This window comes from Trachinotus anak, unplaced genomic scaffold, assembly GCF_046630095.1.
Source record: "Trachinotus anak isolate AG129_WGS33_773 ecotype Australia unplaced genomic scaffold, CSIRO_AGI_Tana_v1 ptg000004l, whole genome shotgun sequence".
In the NCBI taxonomy this organism is placed as follows: domain Eukaryota; kingdom Metazoa; phylum Chordata; class Actinopteri; order Carangiformes; family Carangidae; genus Trachinotus; species Trachinotus anak.
In genome coordinates this window covers 25,220,526-25,237,013 of record NW_027273855.1, presented here as the reverse complement: position 1 = coordinate 25,237,013, position 16,488 = coordinate 25,220,526, and the positions used below count along the sequence as shown (strand labels likewise).

General features: G+C 41.4%; 1 protein-coding gene across 5 annotated transcripts in view; it reads right to left on the bottom strand.

The window, feature by feature from the left end:
• Positions 1-1,096: 1,096 nt before the first annotated feature.
• The window catches only part of agap2 (ArfGAP with GTPase domain, ankyrin repeat and PH domain 2), a 29,297-nt gene continuing 13,905 nt past the window's right edge, over positions 1,097-16,488 (bottom strand). For 2 of the 5 annotated variants that reach the window (XM_071477438.1, XM_071477435.1), the window contains exons 2-19: positions 15,343-15,401; positions 14,158-14,245; positions 13,813-13,898; positions 13,524-13,659; positions 12,416-12,550; positions 12,141-12,259; positions 11,106-11,258; positions 10,889-10,963; positions 10,403-10,507; positions 8,442-8,622; positions 7,281-7,406; positions 7,033-7,167; positions 6,558-6,617; positions 6,088-6,239; positions 5,185-5,275; positions 4,794-5,016; positions 3,826-4,105; positions 1,097-2,424 (exon numbers count right to left, since the gene is read on the bottom strand). In XM_071477438.1, coding sequence (XP_071333539.1) covers positions 2,218-2,424; positions 3,826-4,105; positions 4,794-5,016; positions 5,185-5,275; positions 6,088-6,239; positions 6,558-6,617; positions 7,033-7,167; positions 7,281-7,406; positions 8,442-8,622; positions 10,403-10,507; positions 10,889-10,963; positions 11,106-11,258; positions 12,141-12,259; positions 12,416-12,550; positions 13,524-13,659; positions 13,813-13,898; positions 14,158-14,245; positions 15,343-15,401 — 2,411 coding nt within the window. In that variant the 3' untranslated portion in view covers positions 1,097-2,217. The remainder of the gene's footprint in view (positions 2,425-3,825; positions 4,106-4,793; positions 5,017-5,184; positions 5,276-6,087; positions 6,240-6,557; positions 6,618-7,032; positions 7,168-7,280; positions 7,407-8,441; positions 8,623-10,402; positions 10,508-10,888; positions 10,964-11,105; positions 11,259-12,140; positions 12,260-12,415; positions 12,551-13,523; positions 13,660-13,812; positions 13,899-14,157; positions 14,246-15,342; positions 15,402-16,488) is intronic. The other 3 variants (XM_071477439.1, XM_071477436.1, XM_071477437.1) reach the window with 2 other exon arrangements.

Below are 16,488 nucleotides of genomic sequence, written 5' to 3'. Positions count from 1 at the left end.
TAGCAATAGATGAAAATCATATATAACAGGTGTGATAGAAAATGAAAATTATATGGCCTAATAATCTATGTGTATGTGGGCATGTATGTATATATGAATATCACTGTTCATATAGATATAATAATATAGTAGATATAATGTTTACGAAGCTAGAGCTGATCTACTGTCTTCAAACTACTTTGTTAAAATAAAGTACAAACTATAATCAGAAAACAGAAGTTAATCCAGATCTTAATGCAACTTAAACTTCTGGAGGCAACGTCAGCATTCTTCACTTCTACCTTCAGTTCAAATGACTTTGTAAAAATGTTTTTTTTGGATTCACTGGCTACAACAACAACAACATCTCCTGTTAGTTTGACTTCAACTGGGGCCTAATTTTAGATTTTGACTTCTTTTTTTAGGCTTTTTAATCTATGTCAAACAATAAATTTTACTTAGAGCTGATTAAACCAACCAAAAACATAGTTAAATGCCATAAGATCGGTTTACAGGCGCCAGTGTGGAATATAGGACGTAAAGATTTATGTTTGCAACACCACCAACAAGCTGCAGCTCAAAGTGAATATAATTCATCCTGAGGCTCCTCCAGTAGTTGTCGAGACATTTTCGGGGCGGCAGCAGTGCACTGTATAGTGTCTTTATGGGACACTTAAGGTGGTTTATACTTGTCATTACAAAATGTGCCAACATAACATGAGGGGGCATTGGGCTCCCTTTTCCCATTGGGGGGCCCAAAGGGAAAAAAGTGTGTGCCTTTCCTGACTGTGCGCCTCTGTCTGTTTTGTGTGTATTGTGCCAATACATCCAGTAGATTCTGAGATATTTCACTGAATAAGTGAAAACTTTGGCCTGCTACAGAGAAAATCAGGGGATGAACAAAGTCTGCAGGATTCATCATCATGGGACAAAAGGAGGACTAAATTTCACAGCATCCCAGCTGATAGTTGTCGAGCTCGTTCAGCCTGGACCAACCAAACGACACTGACATTGCTCTGCCTTTAACTTTGCTTAAGAACGAACTATACAACAGTAATGACATGCAGCAGGTGGGTGAAGACAGGAAGCCAAAATAAAACACAACAAACTATCATAATAATGCTAATTGAAAAAAAAAAAGTTTATTTCATTCCTGTAACCATTTCCTTTTGCTCATGAGGCATTCACATGACCCACAGAGTGTCAGAGGTGACAATGACACCTGCAACCGCTTCATACGTCACCGTAAACTCATGGGATCGACCTACACAACAGTAATATGATTTATGAATTATGTCTTCTGGCAATTCCAAACAAAACCTTTAACAAACAGCCACAGATGTGAAAGCAGTTGTTTACTGGTCTCTGCTTTTATACGACATGTTGGAGAATAAGAAATTATAAAAGACAATGAAAAAACAAACCTGACATAGTTTCAAAACTACCAGTAAGAAATCATTTACAAAAATTGAGTCTGATTTTTCTGTTGTGTCTTCGTTACAGAGTTTAACATTAATTGTAGTATAGGTACATTTACAGTATATTAAAACGGCATATCTTTGACCTGTGAGAGTAACACTGACATATTTCATATTCCAAACCATTAATTTTTCTAGTCTAAGCAGAATTATCTCAGCTGATTTGTTTATATATAAACTGACCTTTATACTGCTGCAACAGGCACACGTAACTAACAACATGACATATTGTAGGTTTATGTTTCAATTGTAAAGCCAAAAAGAAAAAAAAAAAAAAAATAGCTGTTTTGGTCCAGTCACAACAAATTTGAATAAAAGCACCACCCGCTTGATGCAACAACTCTCTCACAAGTGACCACACCGTCGTCCGACACAGGTTCCTCTAAGACTTGTTGCTTTTCATGATCATAGCTGAATTATTGCACTTCTCCTGGAGGAAGTGAAACAGAGGCAGGTCGAGTGTCTGCTCTAAAATTACAGAGGACAGCTACAAAGTTCTACTTGAGTCATTTTGAGGTCAACAACAACACAGTATTTCAGCAATATATCTGTCATCAACAAATTGAATGAATATTGCTTTTAAGTTGTTTGATATGTTGTTCAGTCTTCAGAAACATTTTTTTAAATCCTCAGTACTACGATATAGTCCTGTCATTTTTCTTATAGTACACCCTTCTCCAATGTCAGCTCCACCTGTATCCTAAAGGTTACTAAACCATCACCCCCCCCCCCCCCCATGTGGTAGCATCCTCAGTCCACGCTACGACACCCGTTTCCTGGAGCTGGTGCGGCCCAGGCTGGCGGTGCTGGACCGGCGGGAGAGGATAGGTGTGGCAGTGGTGGGGGACGTCTCGTTCGGACAGCCGTGCTGGAGCAAAATATCAATGCAGCCTTTGCTCCCGTTTTTTCTGGCTATCATCATGGCCGTCTGGTTGAGGTTATCTTTCGCTTTCACGTCGATTCCGTACTGCAGGAGAGGGAGAACACGATATTTGTTCAGCATGAGCTTATTTATAGATTATTGATCACAGGTACAACAGTGTCTGCTACTGAGACTTAAGAGCATTTCTAATTAAATCAAACTACATCTTAAGCCTGGCAGCATCATTAAGACAAAGTACGTTCTGATTCTGTCTGCAAGACTAAAGTACTAACTGGGAAAAGCAGCTAATTCTGGGGTCATAAAAGTCTCAGTGTCAATTGGTTTTTGTAATCTCATTAAGTGCAAATTTACTGGGAGATATACACCTCTGAGGTACAAACTGAACTGTTATGTATTGTGTCTTGTAGAGTGGACGGACCCTGTGTCAAAACCTCATTTTAAGACCGTTAATATTTGAGTTTATATTGTGCTCACATGGTGCAGACTGCAAAAGTCTGGTGTTATGTTTCATCAAATTGCTGGAGAACTAGTGGAGACCGGGTCTCTGGATATACGACACTGCCCCAGAGCCCGGTTTGACCAGGAAGTTGCAGGAATTCTGGAAGCACAGGAACTTAAAGTCCCTTTTTCCGTGTTCACGTTTGTGTTTTCACCAAATCTGAAGAGCCGTGTAGATGAGGCAAATTCACAGTGGGACACTTTGCCCTCTGTAGAGCTACTTTAGCTTTGTGCTGGTCTGTACCGGACTCAGTCTTCACACAATGTTGACAAATATACAATTATGATAATAATTATAATAATTATAATAATAAATCATAATAATTTTGAAGGATGTGAGTCTCCTGCTACTATCTATGCAGAGTATTGTAGGATCCCCATATCACAACAACAGCTGAATTTGTTCCAACTTAAGTGTTTTCCTACTACAGGCTTTGTATTCTCCCACGTTTCTACCATGTTCGTGCCTCTGTTCATTCTGATTTTTCTGGTTGTAAAATTTAAAGTAAACCAGGCTTTTTATTTTTTTATTTCAGGTATATTATTTTTCAGCCTTGTGCACAAAAATGTGAGTGTCTGGTAATGTTCACCTCTGCAAACTCCACCCTGAGAGTTATTAAACCATCAAAATATGAAGAACAGGGACTCAACAGGGACTTCTTTACACTTCAAACTATCCTACAAGAGTTAAATCTAGCCTTTAGTTCCACTGGCTGAACATGAGTTTAGCTGCTGTTCCTCAAAAGGTTTCACTCCCCTGGGAAAGTTGTTGAGTGTCCCACAGGTGAGTTGGTGTCTTTTAAAAGGTTAATCTGGCCACAGCAAGACCATCTTCATCTAATCTACTAATCCTACTTCATGGAAACTTTTTGCCCTTTTACACTATTTTTTTTCCTTGACATGTCTGAGCAGCTAACAGTAAACAGAAGGTGGACTATGAGGAATCAAAGGACAGTAAAAATCAGAGCAGTGAAAGGAGACACCCACCCAGACGAGCAGCTGGGTCATGACTACATCCCCCAGCTGACAAGCAGCGTGCAGGGCCGTGCGTGGCGGCAAAGTCGACCCGGCCAGTTGAGCGTTGATCTGCTCCTTGGTGCTGTGGGCCAGAAGAAGCAGCAGCCTGGGCAGATCTCTCTCGGTCACTGCGGACAGCAGCCACACCGGCATACTGTCCTCTGGCAGCTGGGTCCCGGAGGCCGGTCTGAGAGCTGCCACAAACGCCCGCTGTTCATACTTGGCACGAATCCAGGACTCTCGTTCCTCACTGGTAAAACAGACACACACACAGGAATAAGAATACACATGAACATATCAAGGTGTCAGTGATCAAAGTGTGCAGTGAGACAGTTGTTTCCTGCAGTGAAAAGTTTTCTTTAAGTTTCCAGCTTTTAAAACTCAGATGTCAGAGTTACCAACAAGTAGCTGAACGCAAGTACCTAAATGTTCAAATTCAAAATTTAAGTATTTATTTATTTATACATACTTCACGCTAAGTGACATTTGTAACTGTGAAAGTACAGGAGAGATCTACTAAGTGGACCTTTTTGTCAAACTTGTGTGAATGACTGAAGTGAATGACTTGTACAATTGAATAAACTGTTAAAAGATATTCTATAATCAACTCTTGAGATTTATTAATATGCGTAATCATATAATATTAAAGAGGATTGCAGTTGTAAAGCTATATAAAAAGTATCAATACTTCATTAACTGTTAAAAGTTAAAGTTGTAAATGACAAATACATGAATAAACACTGTCACCATCTGCTTACTGCGACAGCATAGTGTTGTTCAAGTGTCTATACTGTTTATAAATGCTAGAAATGCTGAAATGTTCAGTCTAATATCAAGTATCAAGTGTCGAGCAGAAATCTGATGCTGTTTGAAAATGCATTCATCCATCTAACAATTTGTGGTCCATTAAATAAATGTGTAGATGAGGTTGAACCCACCGTGTTGCATTAGGTGCGGGTTTGGTTCTGCCCTGCGTGCAGCTCTCCCAGATGCTGTTGGCCATGTGGTTCCCGATGGCAGCCAGGACTTGTGTGAGCTCTCCGGGCCAGTCGTCCAGGTCCAGCGAGCGGACGCGAGACAGGTGAGTCCCCAGGTTTCGATGGATCCCCGAGCACTCGATGCAGATCAGAGCACCCAGGTTGAGACTGGCCCAGGTGGGATCTGCAGGGGCCAAGAGAAGAGAGACTGGTTACTGGAAGTGAACAAACCAAAATGAAATGAGTGTTCACTGTGGCACCACCGCAGGCTGTGGAAGCTGCATGAAAGCAGAATTATCCTCCAGAGGAAATCTGCATCTGGAGAGAAAGACGGCGACATTTAAGAACTCACTCGGTGCTTCGCAGTCCACACACAGACCGTTGCCTTTGGCGTTACGGATGGCCTGAAGCGCTACAGCCTCGCTTTGACTGCTCCGCCGCGCCTGCACATAAACACACAAACAAAGCCACATTTGAATCATCATCCATCGTCTGGTGTCTGTAAAGCATTCCTCTGAAAAATAAATTGGACAGTGCAGCAAAGCTAATTAGCTCGGACAGCTTTCTTCTCTGTCACAACAGTTTCTTCTTGGTCACTGGCTTAAATGTGCAGGTTAAAGTTGAAAAATTGAATTGGACATGAAACATTTGCACAAATTTCCTTACTCCACTAATTATGGCTATTCCACTGGCACTGGAATTTCATGGCTGCAGAACTTGGCAGGGTTTAAATGCTGTTGTGATTATGTCTTAACTCTTAAAAAAACTGAGCTGATCTGGTCTGTGAGGACTGTGTGAGCGCGGTTTGACAAGATACGATGAGATATGAGATATGATCTGGTAACAACCACACAACCGTCGTCAGATTTTCATTCAAACATGCGAAACTTTGATTTGATGCACAGGAACTCATCATGGCAGCACTTTTTTCCAACTGAACCTTAAGAAAAGCAAAAACAGAAATGCATGACAAAAAAGCAGATTCCACTCTGTTCTCTGCCCCTACAATGTTCGTTTTTTTAATTTACTGTTGCTGTGCAAAGTGTCTTTGGACAGATGTCTGGAGAAACACTGTGGGAGCAGAGAACAGTGTGTGCTTCATACTTTTTCTTGTCTGTTTGGTTCAGCACCTGTTGAAGAGGTTTTTGCAGGTGCACGTTTTTTCTTTCCTAACCAAAACTTCTTCAAACTTTGGTGGGAGATGCTGATTGAAAAAATGTGTTTTCTGGGCCTTGAAGATTGTTTTTGTCTTTACCTTGTTTCTGCCGCTCTCACAGGACTGCAGACTCGCCAGAATCTGGCTCTCTATAGCCGTCACCCACGAGTCCCTGTCCTCCTGGCTCTGAGCCTCAAAGTGCCACGTCTGCCCGGTAAACGACACGATGATAAAGTCTGCATTCTCCTCCTCTGCAAGTAAAAGGGAAGAGCTCAACTGAGACTGTGACTAACTCATAGTGGATTTATTATAGACCATCATAAATCTACAGTCAGTGAAGTAAGTAAAAAAAACAAAAAACAAATACAAACAGCACACAATAGTCATTTGATGGAAGGTGAAAACAGAAAAATCTCGTTATTACAATGAAAACAAGTCAAATGAAGAACTGAGGCTTGGGATGAGAGTAACATATGTCAGACAGACCGAGGAGGGAAACAGACAGAGGAAAGATAGTATATGTAAATCTGAGCACAAGCTGATTCAGCTCCATCACCCTCACTTGTTACCTGTCTTATTAATGTTTCTCAAGCTACCAAAGCTCTTTAACTTCCACATTTTGCGTTTGGCTGCAGAGCGAGAGATAAGCACAGGAAAAGGAAAAAGAGAAGAGAGAGACAAGTGCAAGTGTTAAGAAGAGCATGTTAAGAAATACAAACACCTTCACTGAACCGTATTCTTACAGAGGAGAAAGAGGTAGAAGATAAAGCATCAGAAAAATTGTGAAAACTGTGTAGAAATATGTAAATAATGTGATTATGAAAATACAATGTTTTGACAGTTTCCAGTTGTTTCTAATAAGAGGTGGTTACTGGCAAATCAAAAGCACCTCTTCTTCAAAAATCCCCTCAAACATTTCTTTTATTGATGCATATTTATTCATTTTCTATCTGTGTATGTCCATATTTACACAGCCGACATGAAAAAGTTTATTGTTATCACACTAGTCTCAGTTCCTGGTGAAAAGTGAAACTTGGACGTTACCTTCAGCCTGACCGACGGCTGCATCTCCTTTCTGATTCATGCTCTTCTTCCTCCGGTTCTTCTTCCTGTCGCTCATGGGGGACGACTGGCCGGGGTCTTTTCCAGCAAAAGGACTGGCGGTCCCCTCAAGGGCATCTGACATTTGGTGCAGAAATGATCAATCACACATGAAAGCGCTGTTTTGGAGTCGTAGCTAGTCGAGCCAAAGTGTTTTAGACCTGAAAGGTTTTATTTCCTGCGGTACGTACCAACACTTTGTGCTTTGGTGGACAACGAGGAGGGGCAGCGCTGAAGTCCTCTCTCTCCGCCTTGAGGGGACAAACCACCGGACCGATCATCAACCACCGACAGGGTGGCTGGACACAACTGAGGAACTGAAAGAAGAGAGGATGTAAAATATATACATGATATATAGAGTATATCATATTTACACGATGTGCAAGACGATGATCTCATAGACCACCCATCTCTTTCAGTACTCAGGAGAAATGTGTCTTTTATGTACAGTGAATTTACTCTGAAGTTTTAAAGTTATGTCTGAAAGTAAAAGACAGTTTGATTAAGATACAGTTTGGATCAATGTTGTCGGGGGCCTCATAAAGTGTGGTTTTGTCAATGGCTTCAGCTGCGACTTCTGGAAAAGATATGGCTGGCTGGTCAAGATACTGGATATCTCCACAGACCCTGACGCTAAAACACCGGCTCAACTGTCTTATTATGTTGTTACATTATGTTTCATTCTGTTCAAGCTGTGGGAAGATAAAACAGTGGCTGTTAGAGGCTACTGTCTTTACCCATTAATGTAAAAGTGTCATCATCCTCCTCCTGTCTGTAGCTTTACTATTTCACTGTACTTTCTTTACATCTCATGTACTGCAGAGGAGAGGACAGAGGGCTCCTGGGTAATGAGTTTCCAAACAAATCACTAAACATTTAATGAAAAAAGGAGACATTTTTAAACAGATGATTCTGGTTATATTCTATATTATTGTCGCTGTCAACAAGAAAGAAAAACTGTAGTTCTCTGTGGGTCAAAGCCACATGCATTGTCCGGCTGTACTCACTAAAGCACCAAATGTGGATTAATCCGCAGCTAAATAGTCCCCAACATTTGCACTGTTTATTCAAGTTTGAATTAAATTTGCTAACAACTACAGTGCCCAGCTGTTTGAGGACGTTACTGAGCCCCTAAAAAAATATTAAACTATATTTTTGTGACCAGTTTTTGAAGATGAGGCTGGTGAAAAAATGTTTTTAATGGTTTTTTTTTTGTCTTTTCATGGGATTTGTTGATGGTAAGAAACATTTTGAATAACACCAGCTGTATGTTGCTTTCTCTCTGCCCCCACCCTCAGACCCTTATGATCCTGAGTGAAGTATGCTGTTTACATGCACACATGTAAAAGTACCTGTGCTGGTGCCATCAGCGGCAGTCGGGTCCTTACTCAGCCCGTTAACTCCAGGTACAGAGCCAGGGGGCACGGGTGAGGGGCCTGCAGGAGCGACGGCTCTCGGAGGACGTTTCCCAGGAACTTTAACTGTCACACGAAGCAGGTCTATTTCTTTCCCATGGGTATTCTGTGTGTAGTCCTGAAACCCACAAAACATCACATATTAGAAATTTTCACAGGGGATCTCGATGATCTTTGAGGTGGAGAGTTTTATAAAACAGCATTTAGGTCGTTCTGAAAGATGATGACACATCTTACAAACTAAAAGTTGAATTCATATCAGTGTATCCCTGACTTAGCCTGATATGGCTGGTGTTAGTTAATGCTAGTAAACTCTGGATAGATACTGCTTTGTTACCGAGTCAGTTCACTGGCCTTATGATTCTCTACTTGTGCTAAAATTAGGCTTTTTCATTTTTGATGATCGATTCGATTCGATGCTCCTGGGCATGGATGACACCAGTTCCTGCACAGAGAAGGTTTGTTCCTCTACCGTCTGTTTCAAAATAATCCAAAGGTTTTCTGTTGGATTCGAGTCAAGGGATATGGGCCTAACTGACCAGGTCATAGTTTTCACAGTTTTCTTCTTTACAGACGCTTGTGAGATTTTTGCAGTGTGTTTGGGATCATTGTCATGTTTGAAAATTGCTCTCCTGGGAGTAATCTTTTTATTCAGTATTTGTGAACTGTCACAGTGCCATCTGTAAATGTCATCTCCTCTATTCCTTCTACACAATCTGATGCAAACAAATTTATTTTGGGTTCATCCAACCAAAGAATGTGCTGCCAACATTCATCAGCCTCTTTTCATCTTCTCTGACAGTTTTGTGTAGTGGCGCTTCGTGAGCAGTGGTGTTTTTTTTCTTGGACACTGTCCATAAAAGTTGATGTCACACAGTGTCCTTCACACTGTCTCATCAGTCACTGAAATGCCAATTTCCACAGATAATCCTAGTGCCAACTCAGGAGCTCTTACCCTTCTGTTGTTCAATGCAAGGTTGCACAAATAGCTAATTGTGCTTGGCGTCATTTTTCAGTTACATGTACATGCGCCTTCTGTTATTGGTCGTATGGCTTTTTCTATACCTCCTAAAAACTGTTGCGGCAGTTTGTCGTCTTCTGTTCGGCAGCCTACTGATGCCCTTGTTCCCTCTCACATCTTTGTGAAGTCTCACAATCTGGTTCCTTACTTGTTCAGGCAGTTCCTCACCTTGCGGAGCCATTGTTCACAGGTTATTTTATAATCTATGCAATTAGCCTCAACTGGAAATCATAGGTGTGCTCACTTGTGTTGCATTGAGGTTGTACTTTGTAGTCTATCTAACCTGTAACTCTATTAAATAAAAAAATAAAAACTTTCCTTGTGCTTATTTGTGTTAATAATTCCATTCTGAAAAGAAATACTACACAGTAGATGTGCTAGTTGTGTATGGGTTTTTTTAAGTTGTATGAAATGTCCTTCCTTCAAACTGTGCTCTTTTTGGTTCTCGCTTCGGTTCTTACTTGAATAGTTCTTCCTGTAGCACCACACACAATTGTTTGGGGGATGAATTTACCTAAAGGGCATTGTCACAACAGTCAATGCTGTTTAGCAAAAGTCAGGAAACTCTTTTTGAATTATTTTTTGTTTTTCTTTAAGTTGGAAAATGGTTTCTATTCAGTGGTGCAGGAAACTCAGTATCTGTGCAAACGTTAAATCACTTTCAATGTTTTCTGTGGAAAAAAAAAAAAATCAATATTGAGCAAAAGTTTCAAAGCAATTTTAGGGTTGTTTAAGACAAATTGGGCCTGTATTGAAACCACTGATGCTGAAAGTGTAGTTAAATCTAAAAAGCTGCAGATATTCTCTCTGTTGGCCGTCTGCTGATGTTTCACTGCGTTTTACTGCTGTATTGATCCGTGCTGTGGTGTTCTCTTACATTGGAGCTGGAGTGGTAAGACAGCGTGCCATTGTTGGACAGGGTGACGTATTTCTTCTTCCACTCCTTATTCAGAGAGCTACCACTTCTCTTCCACAGGATGCTCTGTCAAAAACAACAACCAAGGTCAGCGTACTCGCAACAAACGACACATTTTGACACATTGAATTTGCCTAAATTTAGCTTCGACACAACAGACGCAATCTCTTCAAAGTGTAGCAGCGCAACAGAAAAGGGAAATAGCTGAAAGCACTTGCACAATATTAATAGAACACCCTTGAGAAAGGATGAAATAAGAGCTATTTTTTGTGCTGCTTATGTAAGATGAAATCCTGTAAATAGACAAGTGCATTTTTGTTCCCACCTTCCTGCTGTGGAGGGAATTGGCACAAATTATTGTGCTGCAAGCAAACTGAGGCATGTAAATACCCACTTCATTGAAAATTCAGTCTATTTTTTTTGCACTGTTTGTAATGTTAACCAAACCTGTTTGATGGGAACGCCCCGCGCACTGCTCAGGTCTCCTTTAGCATCACCAGCTTTCTTATCCGTGTCCCGGTTCTGAAACAGATCCAACACATGTGTTTACAAGAGCAGAGGATCTGAGCAGAGAGTCAGAGCGGGAGCTGAGTGGAGGGAAATGATGGTGAGAGATGACAGGAAGCTAAAAGGTGTGAGACACCGACAGTTCACAACAACTGACCTTGAAGAGGGAGGGCCGTCTGGGGATGTTCTTCAGTGCACGCGAGTTGATACTGCCCCCCCCCTCTCCCTGTGTAACTCGCAGCTCTCTGTGACCGACCACAGGGGTGGAGGGGAGGGAGTAGGCGTAGCCACTACTGGGGCCATTACTGGCCTGAGAGGAGGAGGAGGAGTGGGGGAGGAACAGCGGGGTCAGGAGGTCAGGATGTAAGGGGGTGGGGGGTGGATGGAGGTGTAAGGGAAGAGATGGCAAGAGTGAGAATGGGTTGAAAGATGAAACGGGTCAAACAGGTGAAACAGATTTACAGAAAGTGGGTGATGATCGACAGTATGAATTTTTCAGTCACTGGTCATCGTGAGCGAGAGGAACGTGATACTCATGGAGCTGAGATGGATGTGGAGGAAGTGATGAATGGTCTTTAAAATTGGATTTCAGTTTGATAAATGATTTTATCCTTATAATGCATGTAACTCCTCCTCGGATCAACGCTGAACTGTCCAGAGAGAGCTCCTCATTCTGAGTTTTACTCTGAAAATCTGGGTGAGTCATGCTCTCAGTAAATGGTTGTACTCTTTTCTGTGGAATACGTTTTCAAATGTTTGTTTATTTGATTCATCAGTGCTAAAATATGCTGAAAAAAGCTGATTATTGTGGCGATGGGTGAGAATCAGGAACATCTAATATCATACTAATCATACTAAAGCTCTATGAAGGTTGTGTCCTGTCTTTATCAGGTCTTATCTCTGACTCGTGTTTACTCAAACAGAATAAACAACTACTGAACGAGCACCACAATTTAAATGCATTACACATTTCAAATGTCTTGTCATATTCTCGATTGTTCAGGTACACTCAGAATCCATTTTATTAGGTAAACCTGTACAATCTAATGCAACTATTCGGCCATAAATCCAGCTTTTATGGACTGCATCATATTCAGAGGTGTTTCTAATGTTAGACTCCTTGTAATCTCATGGGCCAAATGTTTGATAGGACACGTAAATAAAAACTGTCTACAGCTGTTAGGTGTGGTACCTGGCCAGGGAGTGATGCCGATCCAGGTGTGGAGCCTCCGGAGTGACTGGGCGAGTTGGGAAGAGACTTGCAGGCCTGCAGCGCCGCCTGCTTCTTCTGAGCTACAATCTTCTGTGCAGCTAAAAAACACACAGCAGCCATTAAACCAGTCACTCAACTACCCATCAGCAATATATATCACAGGCATTTGTCTGTTTATGACATCAGACACCAGACAGTAGCTTCTCTTCACGGTGAATCAGGCCCGTCATCCAGTGTTTTGCGCGTTAACTCACCCTCTGAAAACACTCGGTCAACGTTGAACCCATAGGTGGCGCAAGTCTCGTAAAACAGCGAGTGACGCACATCAATACACAACTGTCTGGCTCTCTGGTCCTCAATCACACGGGGGTTGGTGCCACTGATTTTATCTGAATAAAAGTAGAAGAGGAGTGGAGAGGAATTAGAAAACTATATTATGACACAACAGTGCGGCAAAGACTCTAAATAATACACACTGTAAAGACTGCAACATATTTGGAATAAATAACAATTACAAGTTGTCCTGATTGAATCTTAATCTTTAATTCATTCATTAACCTGTGTGATTTATTTGGAAAATGCAGGAAAAACAGATTTTACTCAGTGTTTTCTTTATCCTTTGTAAGATCATAATAAGCTCTATCAAATATACTTTTGTATTATTATTGACTGCATGTAATTAGAATTAACAGTGACTTTCAAAATTAAAATCATGAGTTTGGTTGACGAAGTGTCCAGTGGATCATTTCCATAACTCATCAAATTCAGTTATTTAGAAACAGCATTAGATCATCTGTATAAATTGAAGTTACAACCCCAACCCCAGAGTTCCTTCTTTTTTTCTCATAAGAAAAAAATAACAAGACCGAGGCCATTATGTGTCTTTTTATTCAGGGTGTGTCTCAGAGGAGTCATATTCTTCGCTCTGATCAAAATTAAAATCATGTCAAGTATGACGAAGATCTGCACATCAGACACTTATCACACCCTTGAGTCAGAAGAGTCATAATGAGGAACGGTTGCTGGAGATATTGTGAGTGTCAGCAGGATGGAGGGATGAAGCTTGACACAATTAAACGGTAACATAAAAACAATAACCCAAGCTCTTTTGCAAACTGAGAATTTAAAGTGGATTCAATAAACAAATTTTAGTTAATTATGTAATATTTTACTCTAACTTAAAATATGGTAACAGATGTGAAAATTTAAGTCGAGTAAACCTCAAGAATTTAAGGTAAATCGCCAAATCGTTTTGAACTTTTCCCTTTTTTGCAGCTTGTTTACACCTCTGACTGTTATCCAGTTAAGAATGGTTTAGTGTCAGAACATGTAAGTCTGCGTGGTTGTGATTCGTGTGCTGACCTTGAGTGCCGACCACTATGACCGGGATGTCTGTGCGGGAAGCGGTGAGCTGGCTGTAGAGCTGGTAGAGCTCCTGGAAACTGGCCTCATTCTCCAAGCTAAAGACCAGGATCACTGCGTCGACCCAGCTGCAGAACTGAAGGCAGAGGAAGAGGAGGGAGATGTTAGCTTCCTGTAGACGATGATGATGGTGATAAAGTCTGCAGGTAGTACAGTTTTGCACACACACACACACACACACACACACACACACACACACACACACACACACATTAACACAAAGAAGCACCTGTGCATCAGGTGATCCAGCTTCCTCCCGAATCAGTAATAAATGACTCTGTCCGTCCACCAGCACTTCCTTTTTATACCTGCCACCTGACAAGGACAATGACAATGACAATGACAGACAGGTTATTCAGCAGCTTGTGGCAGCGTGACAGACGCAGGATGAAGCCGTATCATGCTAAATATGCACAGACACCTCTCTGAACAGCTGAAATATAATTAAATGTGAGACTCAGTGAGCAAGAAGTCAAGAACATTTTTTGTATTTATTGTTATTTATAAACTAAAGACAGTTTTGAGACAGGTAGTTAAGGAACACACTATCAAGATGTTGGTCTTTGTTTCTTACCATCTGGCTTCTCCAGTGCAACATAACTGCCTGTAATGTATTTGTTCACCAACGCTGACTTTCCGCTTTTCAGACTTCCCAAAACGCCCTGAGAGAAGAAGGAAGGAAATACAACACCGTGAAACTCATTCAGGGTCAGCGTGTCTGCACGATCACAGTACAGCGCATCAAATACAGGCTAACTCTCAGACTGAATTACAAAGCTTTCAGCACAGAAACTTTTGGTTCCTCCATCAAATATGTTTTTGTTCCTAATAGTGGCTTCAGTCTGTCTGTCAGCACATTTTAACTTTCTGCTATTAGATTGTTTGTTTTTTTCATCCGTATATGGACATAGAGTCAGTGGTAGAAATAACATTCAGCTCATTTACATATGTAAATGAACTAGTACCACAATACAAAAATACTTTGTCTGCATTTATAATTATACTTAAGTACAAGTGTTCTCAATGTAATTTTCTTAAATTTTGACAACTAAAAGTACCTGTAATGGAGAGTTGTTGTGATTTGCCTCCCTCATTTTTATCCTAATGTCTCACTGAACTGACTCCTCTGACTGTCCAGCTACTATGATCCTCTCAGGCTACATAAAGGCTGAAAGTAACACCTGCAGACACCACTCAGGAACAAAAAAGGAGGACCTACCCTCATCTGCATTGCATAGGTTAAAAATGAATTTATACATTTATTGATAGTTAATAAATTTAATATTCTTCTAAAAATATGCTCAAATTAAGATAAGTAGTACAGAATAAGCACAGAGCTTTTTGTAGGCATCAGTAGAAGGAAACTAACAATAAATTTACAATTCAGATCATTTCAGCTTACAAGTTTAGATTATTATTGTATTATACTGTAGTAACTTGCAAGTGTGTTTGGTCAATATGGAGCCAGTTTAACAGCTTTATATTTAAGTGAGTAATTTAATCTATAGCAGTGAATCATAATTAAAAAGCTTTGTATGTAAAATATAACATTAAATTAATTTAAATGTACTTAGTTACTTTCCACAACTGCATCTATTCAAACTGGGCTTAAAATTTGTTAATACCATTAAAATTTAGTTTTCACTCTATAAAGCGTCTCTAATGAAATGGCACAGTTATGAATAAATGTAATAAATTCTTCTGTGTCTGATACAGGTGTGTCCTGCTGTGAGTGGTAACTGGTGCCCTTTGGCCTCACCAGTCTCAGCTCCGGGATGGATCTGCTCAGGGTCCACTCCTGGCTGTTGCCGATATTTACTGGAGGGAGACAGACAGAGACAAACAGTCAGTGAGGCAGAGACACAGAGGGAGATTCATCATTTTGATCATGTACAATAAAAAGGGCAGCCATCATAACGGCCAGTGGGAGAGCAATAAATCACACAGCTGCTGCGTGACCGGTCGCCACGAGCACACGTGTGACCTCACAGGTCGTCTTAATGAATATAACCTTTCAGTCACAACAGGGGACCCAACAAGGTGCAGCCACACCACTAGTTATCCACTTTACTCCCCACGTGCTGTAAATGACAAGCAGCTGTGTGGTGATGGTTCAGTTCAGCTGCCACTCAGAGACTCTGACTCCTCTGGGGACCTGAACAGCAGCTCCCCTCCTAACTAAAACAGAGCTGTGTGTCAATGCAGGGATTCGATGATTGGTTTGACCCAATCCAGTGCAGAAACACGAAGTAAAACAGGCTATGAACAGCATATAAAACTAAAAACATGTTACCCGTTAAACTGAATGGCACTTAAAAGATGTTTAACAGCTGATGTCCGACGACCTCTCCTGGACTGCGAACACCTCGGCGGTGGTGAGGAAGGCCCAGCAGCGCCTCCACTTCCTGAGAGTGCTCAGGAGGAACAACCTGGAGGAGAGGCTGCTGGTGACCTTCTACAGAGCCACCATAGAGAGCATCCTGGCGTACTGCATCACAGCGTGGTACGCGGGGTGCTCAGCAGCTGACAGGAGAGCACTACAGGGGGTCGTCTGCACAGCCCAGAAGATCACTGGCTGCTCTCTGCCCAGCCTGGAGGACATTGCCAACTCTCGCTATCTGAGCAGAGCTGGAAACATCATCAAGGACCCCTCCCACCCCGGTAACCACCTGTTTGACCTGTTACCGTCGGGCCGAAGGTACAGGTCACACAAAACTAGGACAAACAGACTCAGGGATAGCTTCTTCCCGGGGCTATCACTGCAGTCAACAAAGACAAAAAGAAATCCGGATGACCGGTCGATCACACTGCATAACTTCCAATTACCTGTGCAATAAAACTGGGCCTAAAGTGCAATAATCGGGTTTCATTCATACCACGTGTAAATATATCTGTACATATCACT